At 40.7% G+C, this 15,794-nt stretch overlaps 1 protein-coding gene across 4 annotated transcripts; it reads left to right on the forward strand.

Moving 5' to 3' along the window:
• The first annotated feature begins 720 nt into the window (after positions 1–720).
• On the forward strand, positions 721–10,113 carry LOC113589418 (oxygen-regulated protein 1). Of its 4 annotated transcripts, none has more exons than XM_081695246.1 (5): positions 721–790; positions 1,136–1,792; positions 2,447–2,606; positions 2,794–5,273; positions 6,833–7,026. In XM_081695246.1, the coding sequence occupies exons 2-5, from the start codon at positions 1,142–1,144 to the stop codon at positions 6,890–6,892; spliced, it is 3,351 nt and encodes a 1,116-aa protein (XP_081551372.1). In that variant the 5' UTR covers positions 721–790; positions 1,136–1,141; the 3' UTR covers positions 6,893–7,026. The 4 variants fall into 4 exon arrangements, with proteins under 4 accessions (XP_081551372.1, XP_081551373.1, XP_081551370.1 ...); XM_081695247.1 differs by having other exon boundaries at positions 2,794–3,705; XM_081695244.1 differs by having other exon boundaries at positions 2,794–10,113.
• Positions 10,114–15,794: the final 5,681 nt, after the last annotated feature.

Genomic DNA, 15,794 nt, shown 5'->3' on the forward strand with positions numbered 1-15,794 from the left:
ATGATCCCAGAGCAAATTTAAACACGCTGCACAGTATGATTTCCAAGTCTTCCAATACTCCTATAGTCCCTAAGTCTGCGTCTGTGAGGCACATTGCTTTTCTGACTTCCCTTGTCCTTATTGTCAGCTGTAGAATAAACTCATCCTTCCTTTCCCCATCTCTAATCCCTATTAGCGAACAGCTCGAGTCTGATTACATCTCTGCAAGAAATGCTAAACACCCCCCATCCGTCTGCTTGTTGTCACGTGTGCTGTACAACAGATATTGTGTTCTTCATATGGTCTCAGTACAAATAAGAATGGAAATCCAACGAAATACGAAACATGCCAAAATGGATGGCTGTTCGGTAATGGTCAGAGGACAGACTCATGGAAACATTTCTGAGCTTAAAATGTTGGCATGGTGAAACATCAGTTGTCACTGAATGAGTTACATTATCTGGTTTACAATACAAATGTCCCAAGACGTCGATATAGAAGTGTTGTAAACAGAATTGACAATGTTATCTAAAAGATTTAACATATTTTCCAAAATAACATTGTAACCAAGACTAGGCCAATATTGCAGGAATTTTCACTGCAAGAATTTTCCTTTTGTTTTTACTTCAGACAGAACATTTCTCATGTGCTACTTAATGCTGATTAACAGTAAGCAAAGATTATGCAAATCACCTTTGATGCTGATCATCCAGAAATAGCCACACGAGTGTCTCTGCTCAGGGTTTATGTGCCTGGACTATTGGCTCTCCAATTCCACATGAGGACCTCTTTGCTCAAAAGTTGAATTAAGGTAAGATATATAATTTTCTTCCTTGTACTTTTATCAAATATCAGTGACAGTAAAAAGGTTTAAGGAAAATCACTGAAACTAAGACTTACTGTTACACATTAAGAACAGGTTACTGTTAAAAATCTTGCAGGTTTGTAAAAGTGAATTGCTACTGAAACTAATCAGTTGCGTATTTTTTTCTTTCTCAGCAGATGCCATAATGCTAACAATTAAGTAGTGCTTATGTTTTACTTCCATAATGACAAACAATCTTTTCGCTTTTCAATGGAAAATGTTTACAGAAAAATGTACTTTCTTGGGGAATATAGAATTTATTTTTTATAATCTTCTGTTTGGTTCTTATAGCTTACCATGAGCACCACTCCTCAAAATGGCACCCTACAGGCAGATGTGTTGTCAAAAATCATCTGTACACAACCCTCCAACCCTCCACCCTCCACCACAGACCCTAACGCATCAAAGAGAGTTTGCTTCTACAAGAGCGATGACCCCGAGTTTTCTGCAAAACAGATAATCATCAGCAGTCGTACATTCAGGACATTTGATGCCCTGTTGGATGCCCTCTCTAAGAAAGTGCCTTTAACCTTTGGGGTACGTACCATCACAACCCCTCGAGGCACACACACGATTCGCAGGTTAGACGACCTGTGGGATGGGGCCTCTTATGTGTGTTCAGACCAAAAAAGGGCCAAGCCCCTGAACCTAAAGGTGGTCAGCAAGAGTCAGGTCCCCTGGAGCACTGCCAGACATACTAGCCCAGGACACAGACAACTGATTCGGCAACTGGTGAAACAATGCAAAACAGACAAGATGGACAAAATGACTGAAAACAATGTGTGGAGTCCTAAAAGGCTGCTGGTTTTTAAAAACAGGGATCCCAGCACTAAGCACACAGTTGTTCTGCAGAGAAGGACAGCTCCAACTTTTAGTGCCCTGTTGGATTACATTTCCCGGGTGATGCACTTCCGAGTTGTAAAGCTATACACAGCTGATGGCAAAAGAGTAAGTATTGATTTAATGTATTTGCCAGTGTATTGTTAATATGCATTGATAATTAACGATTCACAGAAACACATTATTTTTCTTGTGTTGAATGTGATTTTTATTAACTTTGGTACTCAGAGACAGATTAAAAAGAAAGAAGCATGCGAGGAATTCGCCACTACCATTTAAAGCTGTGTCACATGCCAGTCATTTAAAGGTGCAATAAGTCATTTTTCTAATTATTCTTCTTCACCTTATGAAACAGCCTGTTATACTATATTGAAACCTAAAAGCCTGGACGTTTCAGAGATTCTGTACTAAATCTATTTTAAACACGGCCCCCTCCATGTGCAGGACACGGTCTATGGAGCATAGACTACCAACCAAATTGATTATCATCTCGTGAGCTGCACTTTATAGAAAAAAAATTTAAAAAATAATAAATAAATACTTTCATAAATATTGTTTGCTACTTTTTGGTGGTAAAGAGGATTTATTTTTCCTCTAACTATGCCATATTATTTGCTCAGATGAACGTATTATAATTACCCTCTCTCAAGTAGTTCTCATGTAGGTTTTAAACAAAGCTTCATGTGTTTTTACATCAGAAGTGAAATGTAGCTCATGTTTTCAAAAAAATATGAGATACAAGTTATGACACTCATTTTGTAGGTTAATAGTCTGCCTGCCCTTATCCTGTGCTCTGGGGTGATGGTAGCAGCTGGTAATGAACCTTTCAGGGTGGCTAACTACAGTCTCCAAAAATCATCACAACTCTCACGGTCAACCGTACCTAAATCTCCAAGGCCTGCGACAACAGAGTCAGTGCCCTGTAAGCTATACGCTATTTAACCCTCCAGCTATACATTTGATCCACCATTTCTGAAACTCATTCATTATGATGCTGATTTCTAATAGGAAATTGTGAATGTCATTACATTAAAATGAATCTAATAAACTATTGTCTGTGTTTTTTTCCTTTCTTCATTTTGCATGTTTCCTGAATATATGATATGAAGTTACGAAGAAATCAGCTGGTATTAGATCGAGACGTAGAAATTTCTCTTTGTCATCCGAGAGATACTTTGTAAATAAGATAAATATGTCACTAAATGGAGGTCTGTCACATGACAATGGCCAGAAAGCAGGATCAGTGAAGACAAATATCACCCAACCATCGCAATTGAAGGAAATGGGGATATGTGACAGTTTGACTGGCAGAATGGAAAGGGATCACTTCATTATGCCCTCAGAGAATGACATTGAGAAGTCTTTTCATGTGAATCAAGATGGCAGCATGACAATTGAGATGAAGGTTCATCTCCATGTAAACCAAGAAGAGATGATTGGCTGGACCACCACACTGAGCCGGGCCTGTGTTAACAGCCAGCAGAGGGCAGTGTGCTCACAACCAGTCTCAGGCTATGACTCCCAAGGTTATGATTATGATGCAGTAAAAAAGGCAAAGACACACAGCTCTGACTCTGAAGGAGATAATACTGCTAAACCAATGAAAGTTGATGAGGAACGAGAGGATCACTGTGAAAGTGCCATCTCAGAGGCCTTGGTAATACCAAAAGCGGTTTTCAGGAGGCTGCCCACTCCAGGACCCAAATGTGTCAAAAGGAAAGAGGGTTTAGGGGAGAAAATAAAAAGAGCACCAGGAAGTGAGGTGCAGCAGAGCACAGTAGGTGCATACTCAGACGTGGAGCACACAGCAGAAGAAGAGCTAACAAAAGGGCTCTGTGTGGTCAGTCATAGTTCTGGCAGCACGAAGCCTGTAATAAGACCCAGGAAGAAGAGCTCAGCAGAGGCCAAGCACAGAAACTCTGGCTCTACCCTTAGGTCCGTGGGGATGGCTGAAGTCCTTCAACTGAGGAACAATGGGAGAGAGAGTACAGAGACTGTTATGAACATCCATCAGTCAGAGAGTATGTATGAAAACGATTTGAGAAATGCTCAGGTGGCAACTGATAAAAAGTTTGGATGTAGAATTATATCAAAAAATTCCCATAAGCCAGACTCACCAGATTCAGGGCCTCATTCTTCAAAGAATGATTGGGATATTAATCTCATTAGAAAATCATTAGAAAAAAGTTCTGATTCTCAGAATGTTAGGAAAAATGAACTCTTGTCATTGCCATCTGGCCCATCACAAAAGATAAGCAACCATTTTTCATCATTTACTCACAGTGAAAAGCAAGCTAGGTCTAAATCCTTGCACAAGAGACTGGGAGACCCACAGTCATCTGTTAAAGAAATTTCTGAAGATAAAAGTATTGATACAAAGCTAACAAAAATTATCCCAAAATCTGCTAAATCAATGAAATTTACTTCCAAAACCTATGAAATTCACAAAAAGTCAAAGGGTCATGTTTTGAGCTCTGTATCAGGGCTAGAGAATAGTACATCTCGAAAGTCACAAAGCCACACAAGATCAGAAAAAAATATAGCTGCCTTGGCAGAAAGTGAAAAACATGGGCAGAAGTCTAAAAAGTCAAAGAAAGATAAATGGGTTGGTCAATTACCAAATATCAACTGTTGTGATCAAAAAGAGAAAGATATTAATCTAGATGATACAACTGCTCAGCAGTCTGCTAAGAAAGTAAACACATTTGACTGTAACAAACTCAAGGGCTCATCACAAAATGCCTTTCCCAGCTTCACAAAGAAAATATTAAATGTTCTGCCACCAGCCTACTTATCACCTTTCAAGAAACGGGCAAAGCAAAGGTCTGTGACTGAGCGCACAGAGTTGTGTGAAGGCATTTCCAGACCAGTGCTGCATTCATCACTCTCCAATGTCCATCAGTATGTGAAAAACTGGCTGGAAAAACTCCAGCGACCTTACAATACTGAGTATGAATCTAGCAGTGTGTTCCAGATCAGAAGTGATGAGCAAGAGAGTTGCCTACCCAAGCTTTTAGAGGCATTGGTTTCTATCAAGCCTGATACAGAGGGTGAGACACAGAGTACAGAAGTAAACGCCAGGTCAGGTATGATACCCATTTTGGAGCACCTATGTTTATCTATACAGTCTATCAAAAGAGCATCCAGTCATTCTTGCCTAACATCTCTGGAGCAGGAGATGCCCAGTAGTCTTCCCGACATGCCATCTCAGGCAGTCTCTGCTTTCGGTTCTTCATGTAAAGTCCTTCTCTTCTTCCTGTCAGTGATGATTATGAGAGATGTCATCTTCAGTACTGGCAATGAAGACCGAGTTAGTGACTGGAGCAGCTATCCAGAGGCTCTGCAGGTGATGCAGTCCTTAGAAAAAATATCCAAAACAGAGGATGAGGAAGAGTTGAAAGCTGGCCTGTCAAGTCTTCTAAGCTCAACCTCTTCTCAGTTAAAGAAGAGATGGAGAGATTTTCAAGACAAAAATGACATAGAGAGATATGTACGACAATCACCAAGACACTCCGAGAAAGAGTTTGGTCTAGAGGTGGGATCAGAAGGGGAGAATCAGGCTAATGAGGATCATTTTCTTTTAAAAGAGGTAATGCATGAACTTAAAATGTCTGAGATTTTCTATCTTGTTGAGGAGGAGCTGGCAAACGTGCATCATCTAAAACCAGCCAAAGACCATTCTCGAATTAATATAACCTCTGAAACTGGTTGTGTGAATGAGGATGGCACTATGAAAGATGATTCAGGAGGTTTCTTAGATAAAGTGAGTGGCTATTCAAAGATGAAGGAAAGCCCAGATGAAATCTCCAAGACTAAGAAAGCAGGTGTACCGGAGTTTGAGGAATTACATTCAGTGCAATTTTGTCCCCCTGATTCACCACTCCTGGAAACATACCTGGTTAAAGGAAAATCAAATTTCAAAACTTCAAAGAAGTTATCAGAAAACATGAACAATGTCCAGGCAACTGCAAAAAAGTGTAGAGACGATAATACAACCCAAGTAGATGAGCATGAGGTTCCCTATCATAACGAAACTGAGGAGAAGAAAGAAAATCAAGAAAATGTAGTCTGTATACAATCTGAATCTGAAAGTGTAGTAGCTCAACTCCATGTTCACACATCAGAAATAGAAACAATTAGCTTTTCAGGGAAGGATTCTGGAGTGAATGATGACCAAGACATTGACACTATAAGAGACCATGATATAAAAAGTGACAGTTTAGAAGAACATGTCATAAATGCAGAGGACAAAGTCACCTATCAGGAAACCAGGCAATATACTGAACAGCCAGATACAATAACAATTGGTTCAGAATCAGATGATGTAGAAGCACATCACCACTCTAATAAGCCAGATAGTGGAGAAGAGCACAGGGATAAATGTAAGGATGCGTATGAGGATATTCAACCTCATCACCCAGAGGCAAGCCTAGAGGACTGTGAGTCTGACTCAGAGGCTCAAGCTCATCACCCAGAGCCAAGCCTAGAGGACTGTGAGTCTGAGGCTAGATATAAGAACTTGGTCCTAGAATTATTTCACAATCACTGGCATCATAACATACCTACTGAGGATGACGATACTGATGAGGATACCAAAAACAGGTCAGCATCTTGTAAACGCAGAGAATCAGATGCTGAATATGAGCGCAGGCAGGCGCTCCAGACATTAGATGAGGAAAGTCTCATTGAGAAGACCAGCTCTCCTGGGACAGAAGATGAAGAAGCTAATGAACATGTGAAAGAACTGCACATTTCTTTAGACAATGACCAGGATGTAGATGGTCATCACGCTCACAGAGTAGACCTTGAAACTGCTGACTCTATAAGGAGGGAGTTATACAACACAATACAGAGTCAGGAGACTGAAAAATATAAAGCCCAGACAGAATACAGAATGGCAGCAGCTTCTGGAGATCATGGCTGTAATTGTGTGCATCCTATAGTGATCCCCCAGGAGCTGCTAGACTTTGTTAGTTTAGCTCTGTTGTCCTCTGCCCTTACTTTCACATATGACTCAAATGGCCATCTGAGAATAGAGCCACACAGGTGTAAACTCAGAGAAATGTCTTTAGCCATAAGGAATGTAGACCATCAAAATGTTCAGAGATGTCTTCCTACCCCCAACACATCTGACCTCTCTGATTACAGGCCCGAGACATCAGACAGTGGTGGAGACCTGTCACAGGTCTCCACAGATCTTCTGACTGAGAGTGGAGAGGAGGAAGCTGAGAGGTTATGGATTTACCAAAGTAACATGACGCGAGGTCCTGAGGAATTCAGGAGCTGTACTAAAGCACTAGATAATGGCTCTGTGAAACCTCACCCAGCGACTGACATAAAAATTACAGCTAGTCCTCGTTTAAACAGCATCAACAGTCTTGCCTCAATTGATGACTCTGTGAGCCATACTACTGTACAGGAGTTGACGTACATCAAAAGTTCAGGCTCATTTGAAACAGATTACCCTGTACAGAATCTTGCATCTCATACAGTAGGAAACTCCAGTGCAGGAATCCTGATAGATAAGGGCAGATGGCTCCTTAAAGAAAATCATCTTATTCGTAAGTCTCCTCCTGATCCGTTGGGAATGTATGAAAATGCGGACACCACATCCACTGACACAGGTCAAGAAAATACAACTGAGGAGGCCTCCTATCCATCATATGAGAGCCAGCACCCTCCATTAGCTGTTATATCCTCATCAGAGCTGGAGGAGATGACAAAGCCTCACACACCCAAGTGTACATACTTCAACATGCTTCACAGTAGTGACTCTGATCACTTTCTGGATAACCAGAGTGTTTCTAGTAATAAAGGAGGAGACAGAATTAGGAAAAGCTGGGAACTCAAAGTTTCTCCAATGGGTGAGAGCTCACAAATGTTGGCAAAGAAAAGTGGAAGTCTCCCCTCATTTGCATCAGTTGATTTCAAACTGGCTGATGGGAAAGTCCATCCAGAGTTTGGTGTGTCTGGTGCTGTGGAGAAGTCTCCCAGGTCACAGAGCTTAAGCAACAGAGCACCACCAGAGGAGGACCCAATAGATGGTCTTAATTTCAGATGTTGCCAGCACTGCACAATACTGTAGAGTATTAAATGGAATCTATAGTCATTGTACCAAAATGATGATGCAACTCCGCATAGACTGTTGACTTAGCTTTCAATTAAGAACTTTGCGAGAGAACCAGTCACGACGGGGATGCAGTGGGCTGGTCGGATTACAGGCTGTATACTGGGGTCTACTGTCATGGAGTATGTGACTAGGAGTTCTCCAAGCTCATCACTGAATAGGTCTTTATATTGGCTGAAAATCTGTTTGTTAAAATCTGTGTTGCTGTCCATAGCGACCTGATGAACTTCTGGGCTCATTTTGACTATACCCATGCTCATACATGCACGAAAACCTAGTATCGGTTGCACTTCTCTATCAACTATGAAGAAGGGCAGGGAATGGTACTGCCCATTTAAGCAGCATGACAGTGTGACCATGCCATCGATCTTAATTGTGGTGCCTCCGTAAGCTGCAAGGCTGCCTATTTCCTTTTGGTTTACCAATTGTTCCCCATTAGTTATACGCTTAAAAGTCTCTAGCGACATCACGTTGCATTCTGCTCCCGTGTCAACTTTCATTTCAGTGAGCTTGCCATTTATGCGCATCATGACCAATCCTTCATCTTTTTCAGATGCTGTATAGTTGACACAGTCCATGCAATCATTGACCTCGATGCCATCTACATAAAACGTTACATCTCCGCACTCTGTGGGCTGTTCTACTGCCACTTCATGCACAGATATTTTGAGGGCTTTACTGCATGTAGTTCTGTGACTCCGTGGTCTAGACTTGCAACAGCTTTTGAAATGGTTCAGATTTCTGCAGTTATGGCACTGTTGTCTGAAGGCCGGACACTTATCTCGTCTAGCCACATGACTGTGCCCGCAATTATTGCAGTTCGAAACATTCTGGACGATAGACTGTGGTTTTGATTGATGTTTTCTGTTCAAAATGGGCTTTACTGCATCAACGCTGGTAGCGTGTGTGGCTAGCATCTTGTTACTTTGTTCAGTCATCTCAAGAATGCAACAGATAGAAATGGCCTTTGCGAGCGTCAACTCACTATCTCTCAGCAGAGATTTTCTCAATGAGTCACTAGTTATGCCACACACGATTCGGTCACAAATTAGCTCATCAGTCAAGTCTCCGAAATGGCAAATTTTGGCCTTGAACCGTAAATCAATAATGAAAGACTCGATACTCTCAGCTTGTTTCTGGTTTCTAGAGTGATATCTGTGCCTTTCCATTGTTCTGTTGCTCTGAGGGTTGCAGATTTTGCAAAACTTTAGTCTTTAGGCAATCCAGGTCCTCTTATTCAGGGAAATGATCGCGCTGTCTGTTCCAGCCGCGCGTACCTCATCTGCATAGACAAATGAGCGTTCATGTTCAATGTCCTCTGGTCCCGCAATGTTGAGGAGAATATAGGCCCTTGTCTTTGCAGGCTTGTCGAATTGTGCTGCTGCGATGAAAATATCTTCTCTTTCGAAAATTCGCCAGTTTTCGGCAACATTTTCATCAAAAACTAGGGGAAAGGGCCTGAGAAATCCATCCGCCATTGTCAAAGCAGCGTGGCACCAATTAGCTGGCTAGAAGGAAAAAAAAACAGACGAGCTTTCAGTGGCGAAAAAAAAAAATCAGTCAGTCAGATTCTGGCACCATGTAAAGCCGTTGTACCAAAACAACTCCACATAGACCGTTGATTTAGCTTTTAATTAACAACCTTGCGAGAGAACATGTAGGCACACCAGTCATGTCTTACAAAATACGTTATATCTGGCCACAGGCAGACTCCTGCATGCTGATTGGTCCAGCCTGTAACAGACAAAACAGGACATTTATTCAAATACAGAATCTGAATTAATTTTTCATTTAAATCCACTTAGATCCACTTAAATCACTTAACCTCACACCCTTGGTTAACATCTACTACACCCTTTATATTGTTTATCTTATCCACTCCAAAATGGTTGCTTTGGATTCAACATTGAAAAAGGGAGTGAGCACAATATACCAAACTAGACCACATATATTTAATAAATTAATGTTTTAACTTGAACTTATAATGCACCAAGTTGTTAAAATGTATTGTGCACTGTAAAGACAATATATAATTTATTTCAGTATAGTTAACAGTTTTCACATGGGATTGCATCAGAATTTTTACATAATGATTTCAGCATTCAAAGATAATTTGTATTTGGCTACCAAAATGAATGTTGCAAAGAGGCAAGAAGTGAAAACTCAATATGGAGAAGTGGTCTGGCAAAAGGCTTTTATTGAATAGCCAGCAAATTTATGCTACTCTACATTGTAAATATGTTAAAAGTCATGTTACCAGCATAAATAATGTGACATGTAAAATAAAAAAATTAAAAAACTATTTCTGTGTGGGCAATAAATTCACTCAGTGTGTTGATGTTTAAGCACTTTTCTGTATTAGTATAAAAAACTCAGTAGTGCAACAGCCAATTGAAATTACACTGGCTTCACCATGAGCCCATAGCACACTTAATATGCACAGTATATTAAATACTCAGCTGCATTGTTAACCATTATCTTACTACAAGAAATATTTTTGTTATTCACTATGAATGAAGATGGTAATATAACCTTATGTTCTGTCACTGAAATGCAGCATCTCCTGTTCAGAAAATTGTTTTCATTTAAAGCAATAGACCGTCAAGAAGACTAAATCTGACAGCAGGTTTGGCCTACTGTTTATGTATTGTATAAAGTACAATTTATGTACTTTATACAGTGAATAGAACCTAAACCACTTTATATTGGAGTGGTCTGCTCATTTCCAGTAATTTTCCTTTGGTTGTCCTCTTTTTAAATATGAATCTCAAAACGAACTTGGGGGGCTGTGAAAAGGTCATTCACAATACAAATGAGCAATAAAACAGTACATTTATGATCCAAACAAACGCTTCCATATTTTATGTACACATGGGATAAAATAGAAAGCTCAGCATGTCGTAATTGCTTACTGAAGTATATGTGTAGGGACCCTGAAAAAAGGTAAGGTAACCCCATATTGTTTATTCTGTATTTGTTTATTATTGTTGTACTGGGTATTAAATACTATACTTCCCAGGACTCTTTTCGAGTTTCGCACCAGTTTTCTTGCTGGCATGTCCCGTCTCTCACCTAGGCGAGCAATCAGATGGCTGCTAGGATTGAGCGACATTGTCGTTGACCTATCCGTGATTGGGAGGCGGGACTAGACTGGGATGTTTGAGAAGGTTGTTTTTGTTGTTGTTGTTTTTTTTGCTGTAACGTACGAGAGTTGGAATTTTCCTCTGAAGTTTCAGCTGTTGGAGACTTTATATATATATATATATATATATATATATATATATATATATATATATATATATATATATATATATATATATATATATTTTTTTTTTTTTTTTTTTATTTTTTTTTTTTTTTTTGTGTTGTTTGGGGTTTACTAACATGTGAATCATTCGGTCACTCAGCACAAGGGGTTTAAAAGGCTTTATTGCTATCAACATAGTTGAAGTAAACACATTTTTGGAGGCACCGTGCTAACTTACATTTAACTAAACCGAAATTTCTGAGATGTGCTCCCCCTAAATGATCATTTAGTTAGGGCACCTTTACAAAGGCGTTACATATGGAACCATTTTAAGCCCCACTGTAAAAGAAGAATGTGTCTTTATTATTAAAACATCACTAAGGCATAAGGCCCAAATGATATCTGTTAACAAATTTGACTTTAAAAATGTACCGCAGCCGTGAAAACAGAACTGCATTACTTGATACCTCACGACAATCGTAAGGATTAGTGTGAAAAATTTCAAATGTTGGCTAGCATTTCTGTAAACAGACCGAACCTACTTTCTCCAATGTCCTGAATATCTTTAAAACACCTACTTAGTTAGTAAAATAACTTATAGTTTACCAAGAATTTCTGGTAGCCGCCATCAAAATTTGTATTGTTAGCTAAACAGCATCTTTGACCAGATAAAGATTCTACATCTTTACAAAGGCTACTCTAACACTATATTCCCTTATGTAGGAAAAGCCACATTGCCGTTTGTGGGGTTTCATAAATTTAATGAATGCTAAGCTTACACTAATAGAGAATAATGCGCAGAATGAAATAGGACTAATGCTTGAATTAATAAAATAATTAGTGTCAGTTGGTTAGCCATTACTATTTTGTCAGTCTGTATCTTGAAGTCCCACAGGATCTTAGCATGGCCATTTTCCATCACTTTTGGGGGTGTATGTTACTTTGACCTGGGATCTTCCAGCCCATACTTGGCACAAATGGTTCTGTATACTATGCCAGCCACTTATGGCTATGGCGTTCTACGTACACTCTGCCTGCTAGCATCTTGCATCCTTGCATCCTGCTGTTATGTGCTGGATTGGTTTATAGGCATCTTTGCAAAGCCTGCATCTGGACTCCTGCTTAGTGTGGTAGATCCCAGCCTCTCTTGATCTTGGATTTAGAACTTGCTTATATATTGCCATCATCCTGGTGTATTCCTGGATCCTGTTTGTTTCATCCTAGATAGTGGCTCTGATGCTCACTGGTCCTTGGCCCCCAACCTTGGCTTCTATCTCTCCCTTAGGCCAACATATTATGCCAGCTGGGTATCTGATGACTGACAGAGTGCAGGTGTTATTAGGTATTGAGAGCCTGGATCTTGTTCCTAACTCTTTGTAGTTATTTAACTGTAGCTACTTTCCTTGTGGTCACTTCATGATTTCCATTTGTCTATGGGATTCCAAGGTGCTCGTAGCTGCCCTCAACATCTTTTTCGTTACCTTCTGGTAGTACAATCCCCTCTGTTATATCTACCTTTCCTCTTCTTGTAACCATCCGACCACACTTATCCAGTCCGAATGACATCTGATATTGTTGCTGTATATCCTGGTGAGGTGGATTAGTGAGTCAATGTCTCATTCATTTCTGGCATACAGCTTGATGTCATCCATGTGGAGGAGGTGGCTGATGGTTGGTCCATTCCTTAGCCAGTACCCATAGCCACTCTTGGTGATGATCTCACTGGGTAGGTTCAGTTCAGTGCTGTAACAGCAGCAGGGCCAGGGGATCTCCTTGGTAAATCCTGCACTTGATGGTGACTCGTGCTATTGGCTCGAAGTTGGCCTCTAGGGTTGTCTTCCACACCCACACAGTTCTTAGTGTCCTGTTGATGTTATACAACTTCAAGCATTTCAGGATCAATGTGAGGCACTGAATCATAGGCTGACTGATCTTACAGTCTCGATTGTTTTATCTTTGGTGCCTTTCTGTTTTTGCCTTTCTGGGCCTCACTCATGAATTGAGCCATGTTACTACTCATTTTAGCTGCAATGATGCCGAACAGGAGCTTCCATGTTGTGCACAGGCAGGTTATCAGCTGGTAGTTGGATGGAAATGCCCTTTTCTGGGGTCCTTCAGGATCAGAACTGTCCAGCCTTCAGTTAACCATTCATGGTGGGTTCCATCCGTTAGCAACTGGTTCATTTGTCCTGCCAGGCAGTCAAGTAGTGCAGTCAGCTTCCATGTCAGGGCCTGGGGCTGTCCAGTTCTTCATACTTGGGCTTCTATTTATACCTCTTCAGGCAGTCAGAACTGTTAATCATTGCTTGGCAGTCCAAGGCCTCAGGTATGCACAGCTTGTTGTACCTTCATCTCAGGCAGCTTCTCTCCATATTGCCCCTATCTTGGCCTCCAATCTCCTTCTCCATGGTGCTCCTTGATGGTGTTCCTCGTGTACCAAACATCTCAAGTATCAATGTTGCTGTTTCATATATCAGCTGGTTGGCCTCAGTGATGGACTTGGATGTAATTATATCTTCCAGCAGCCTTTCAGCCTTTCTTGGTAGTCTGCTACGGCTTGGTAGTGTGTCCAGCTCAGCCATGAGATTTAATCTCAGGCCAGTAGCTCTGATGTTGGAGCAGAGCCTTTCAGTTAATCTAGCAGGTTAGCAGGAAGTGACAAGGGGCAACAAAGCTGATACCATCAGTACTATGCACAAACCAAATTTGCCATAACATGTTCAGTTGAATAGTGCCTCACATTTATCCTCAATATTATTTACACTTCTTAATTTTTTTCCTAGGAAGAAAAAAAGCAGTTTGTTACATTAGTCCATGAAGCATGTGCATTTATGAACGATTAGTTAGTCGATGCCTTCTGTAACGCAGTAATGAATATTTATAACACTTGAAACAATACATATTAAACTAAAAACAAACCTTATTAATAGTACTAACAATTATAAAACGGTGTTAAAAACTTTTAATTAGATAAATAATTTTTTGTGTTTAATCCTTAAACCCAATCTGTCCCAGCCAATCATGTCTGAATCCCTCCTACTATGTTGCGATTCCCCTCCATTAGCATCATGATCCCCTTGGTTACCTGTCTCGTGTCTTTGTTTTGATTTTGCTTTTCCTGGTTCCTTGTATCTGCCCCTTATCAGTTCCACCTGTTCCTTGTTTTCCCTCATTTAGTTGTGTATTTAAGACCTGTGTTTTCCAAGTATAGGGGCTGATCATTGTTTGACCTTCTGTCCTCTGCACTAAGATGGTGTTCTATGTATTATGCTTCTGTGTTTGTTTCATTTACTGGTTTCCTGTGTTTAGTTTGTCTTTTGGTTAATTCTGTTTGTCATGTATTCTGGTTTTGGATTTTTTTTGGCACACTCTCCATGGGTATTTTAAAATAACACAGAGAATAACATTGTGAGGCTGGTCAGACAGCTGTTGAAAGGGGGAAAGGGGCATGATGAGAATTCCCTGGTGCTCCACAGATTGTATATAGTTTAAAAAGTAAAAAAATAATATTTCACAATGTAAAAGTTGAAATGCATTCATTGTTGATTTAGTTCAGTTGTGTCCTATTTCTTTTCATTATCACAGAATTAGCGTCACAGACTGCTCCTCCCCCATAAGTCACATGGTACAGCCCGCCGCATGCAGGGGGATTCACAAATGTACTGTGTCTCTGTTTGTAACCATGCCCCCTGGGATTGCACACACGTGTAGAGGAATTAATGTTAAGATTTTGTGTGTCTATTTAAACCCCTGTCCTTGTGTGCTCCCTTTGTTGGTCACTTTGTGTTTACATCAGTCTATATGTACATCGTTGTAGCAGTAACATGGATGTGTGTTTGTCTCTTATTGATGTGTACATGTTCATTGTTTAGTGTTGATTATTTAGTTATGTTCTCCGTAGATATTATATGAGTGCCACTGTTGTTGTCCACGTTTTATGTTAATAAACGTCTTTCACAGAAGAGGGGGTGTGTCCGTCCTGCTCCACACCCACCGGCACTTGGCCTACCAGCATTACAAGTAATTGTTACATTCTTTGTGATGTCTGTGCTTTTTGGTTAACCTTCCTCCACTAAGTTCCACCGAGTCCAATTCTGCTTGTTTGAGTCTTAGTTTTAGTTTTAACAATGTTTCTATAAAAGAGCAGTGTTGTAAGCAGAACACATTAATTTCAGAAGTGAGATTTTGCCACTGAGCTTGAAGAAATCGAGTGGTGAATCAACCAGCTTGAAGGTGGGTGTTGAAGAGGAGCGAGCCCAGAGGAAGTGGATACCAAGGATGCAGCCAGCCAAGCGTGAGGCAATGACCAAGGAAGACAGCAAAGGAACTGACGAGCTCAGCTTGTGGCTGTGCAGTGTGATATGTGCTGACCACACTACAACAGCTAAGGTGCTTGGTAGTCGCATTTTGCGCAGCTGCGAGTGGTCACCCAGCATCGGGGCTGGACAGTAGCTGTCACTGTGACAGTTGTGTTTGGCACTGGAGGGGACAGCGCTACAGGTGCTCATGGATCTAGCACTGGAACAGAATGACAAATTGGTTCCACTGCCTACAGCCCTCCAATGATGGTTCAGACAGATGCCAGCTGCATTCTCACTCAAGTGACTTCTCCCAGAGAGCCGGAGCCTACAGGGAGAGCTGATAAGTGTGCTGGTGGCAGAGCTAAGCACGAGGGTCTGGTAAGCATACCTGGCATTTGAGAAAAAGTTAGCACTGGAAGAGTGAGGATTTAGGAG

The sequence above is a fragment of the Electrophorus electricus genome, chromosome 13 (genome assembly GCF_041902795.1).
Source record: "Electrophorus electricus isolate QZ-2024a chromosome 13, ASM4190279v1, whole genome shotgun sequence".
NCBI classification, from domain to species: domain Eukaryota; kingdom Metazoa; phylum Chordata; class Actinopteri; order Gymnotiformes; family Gymnotidae; genus Electrophorus; species Electrophorus electricus.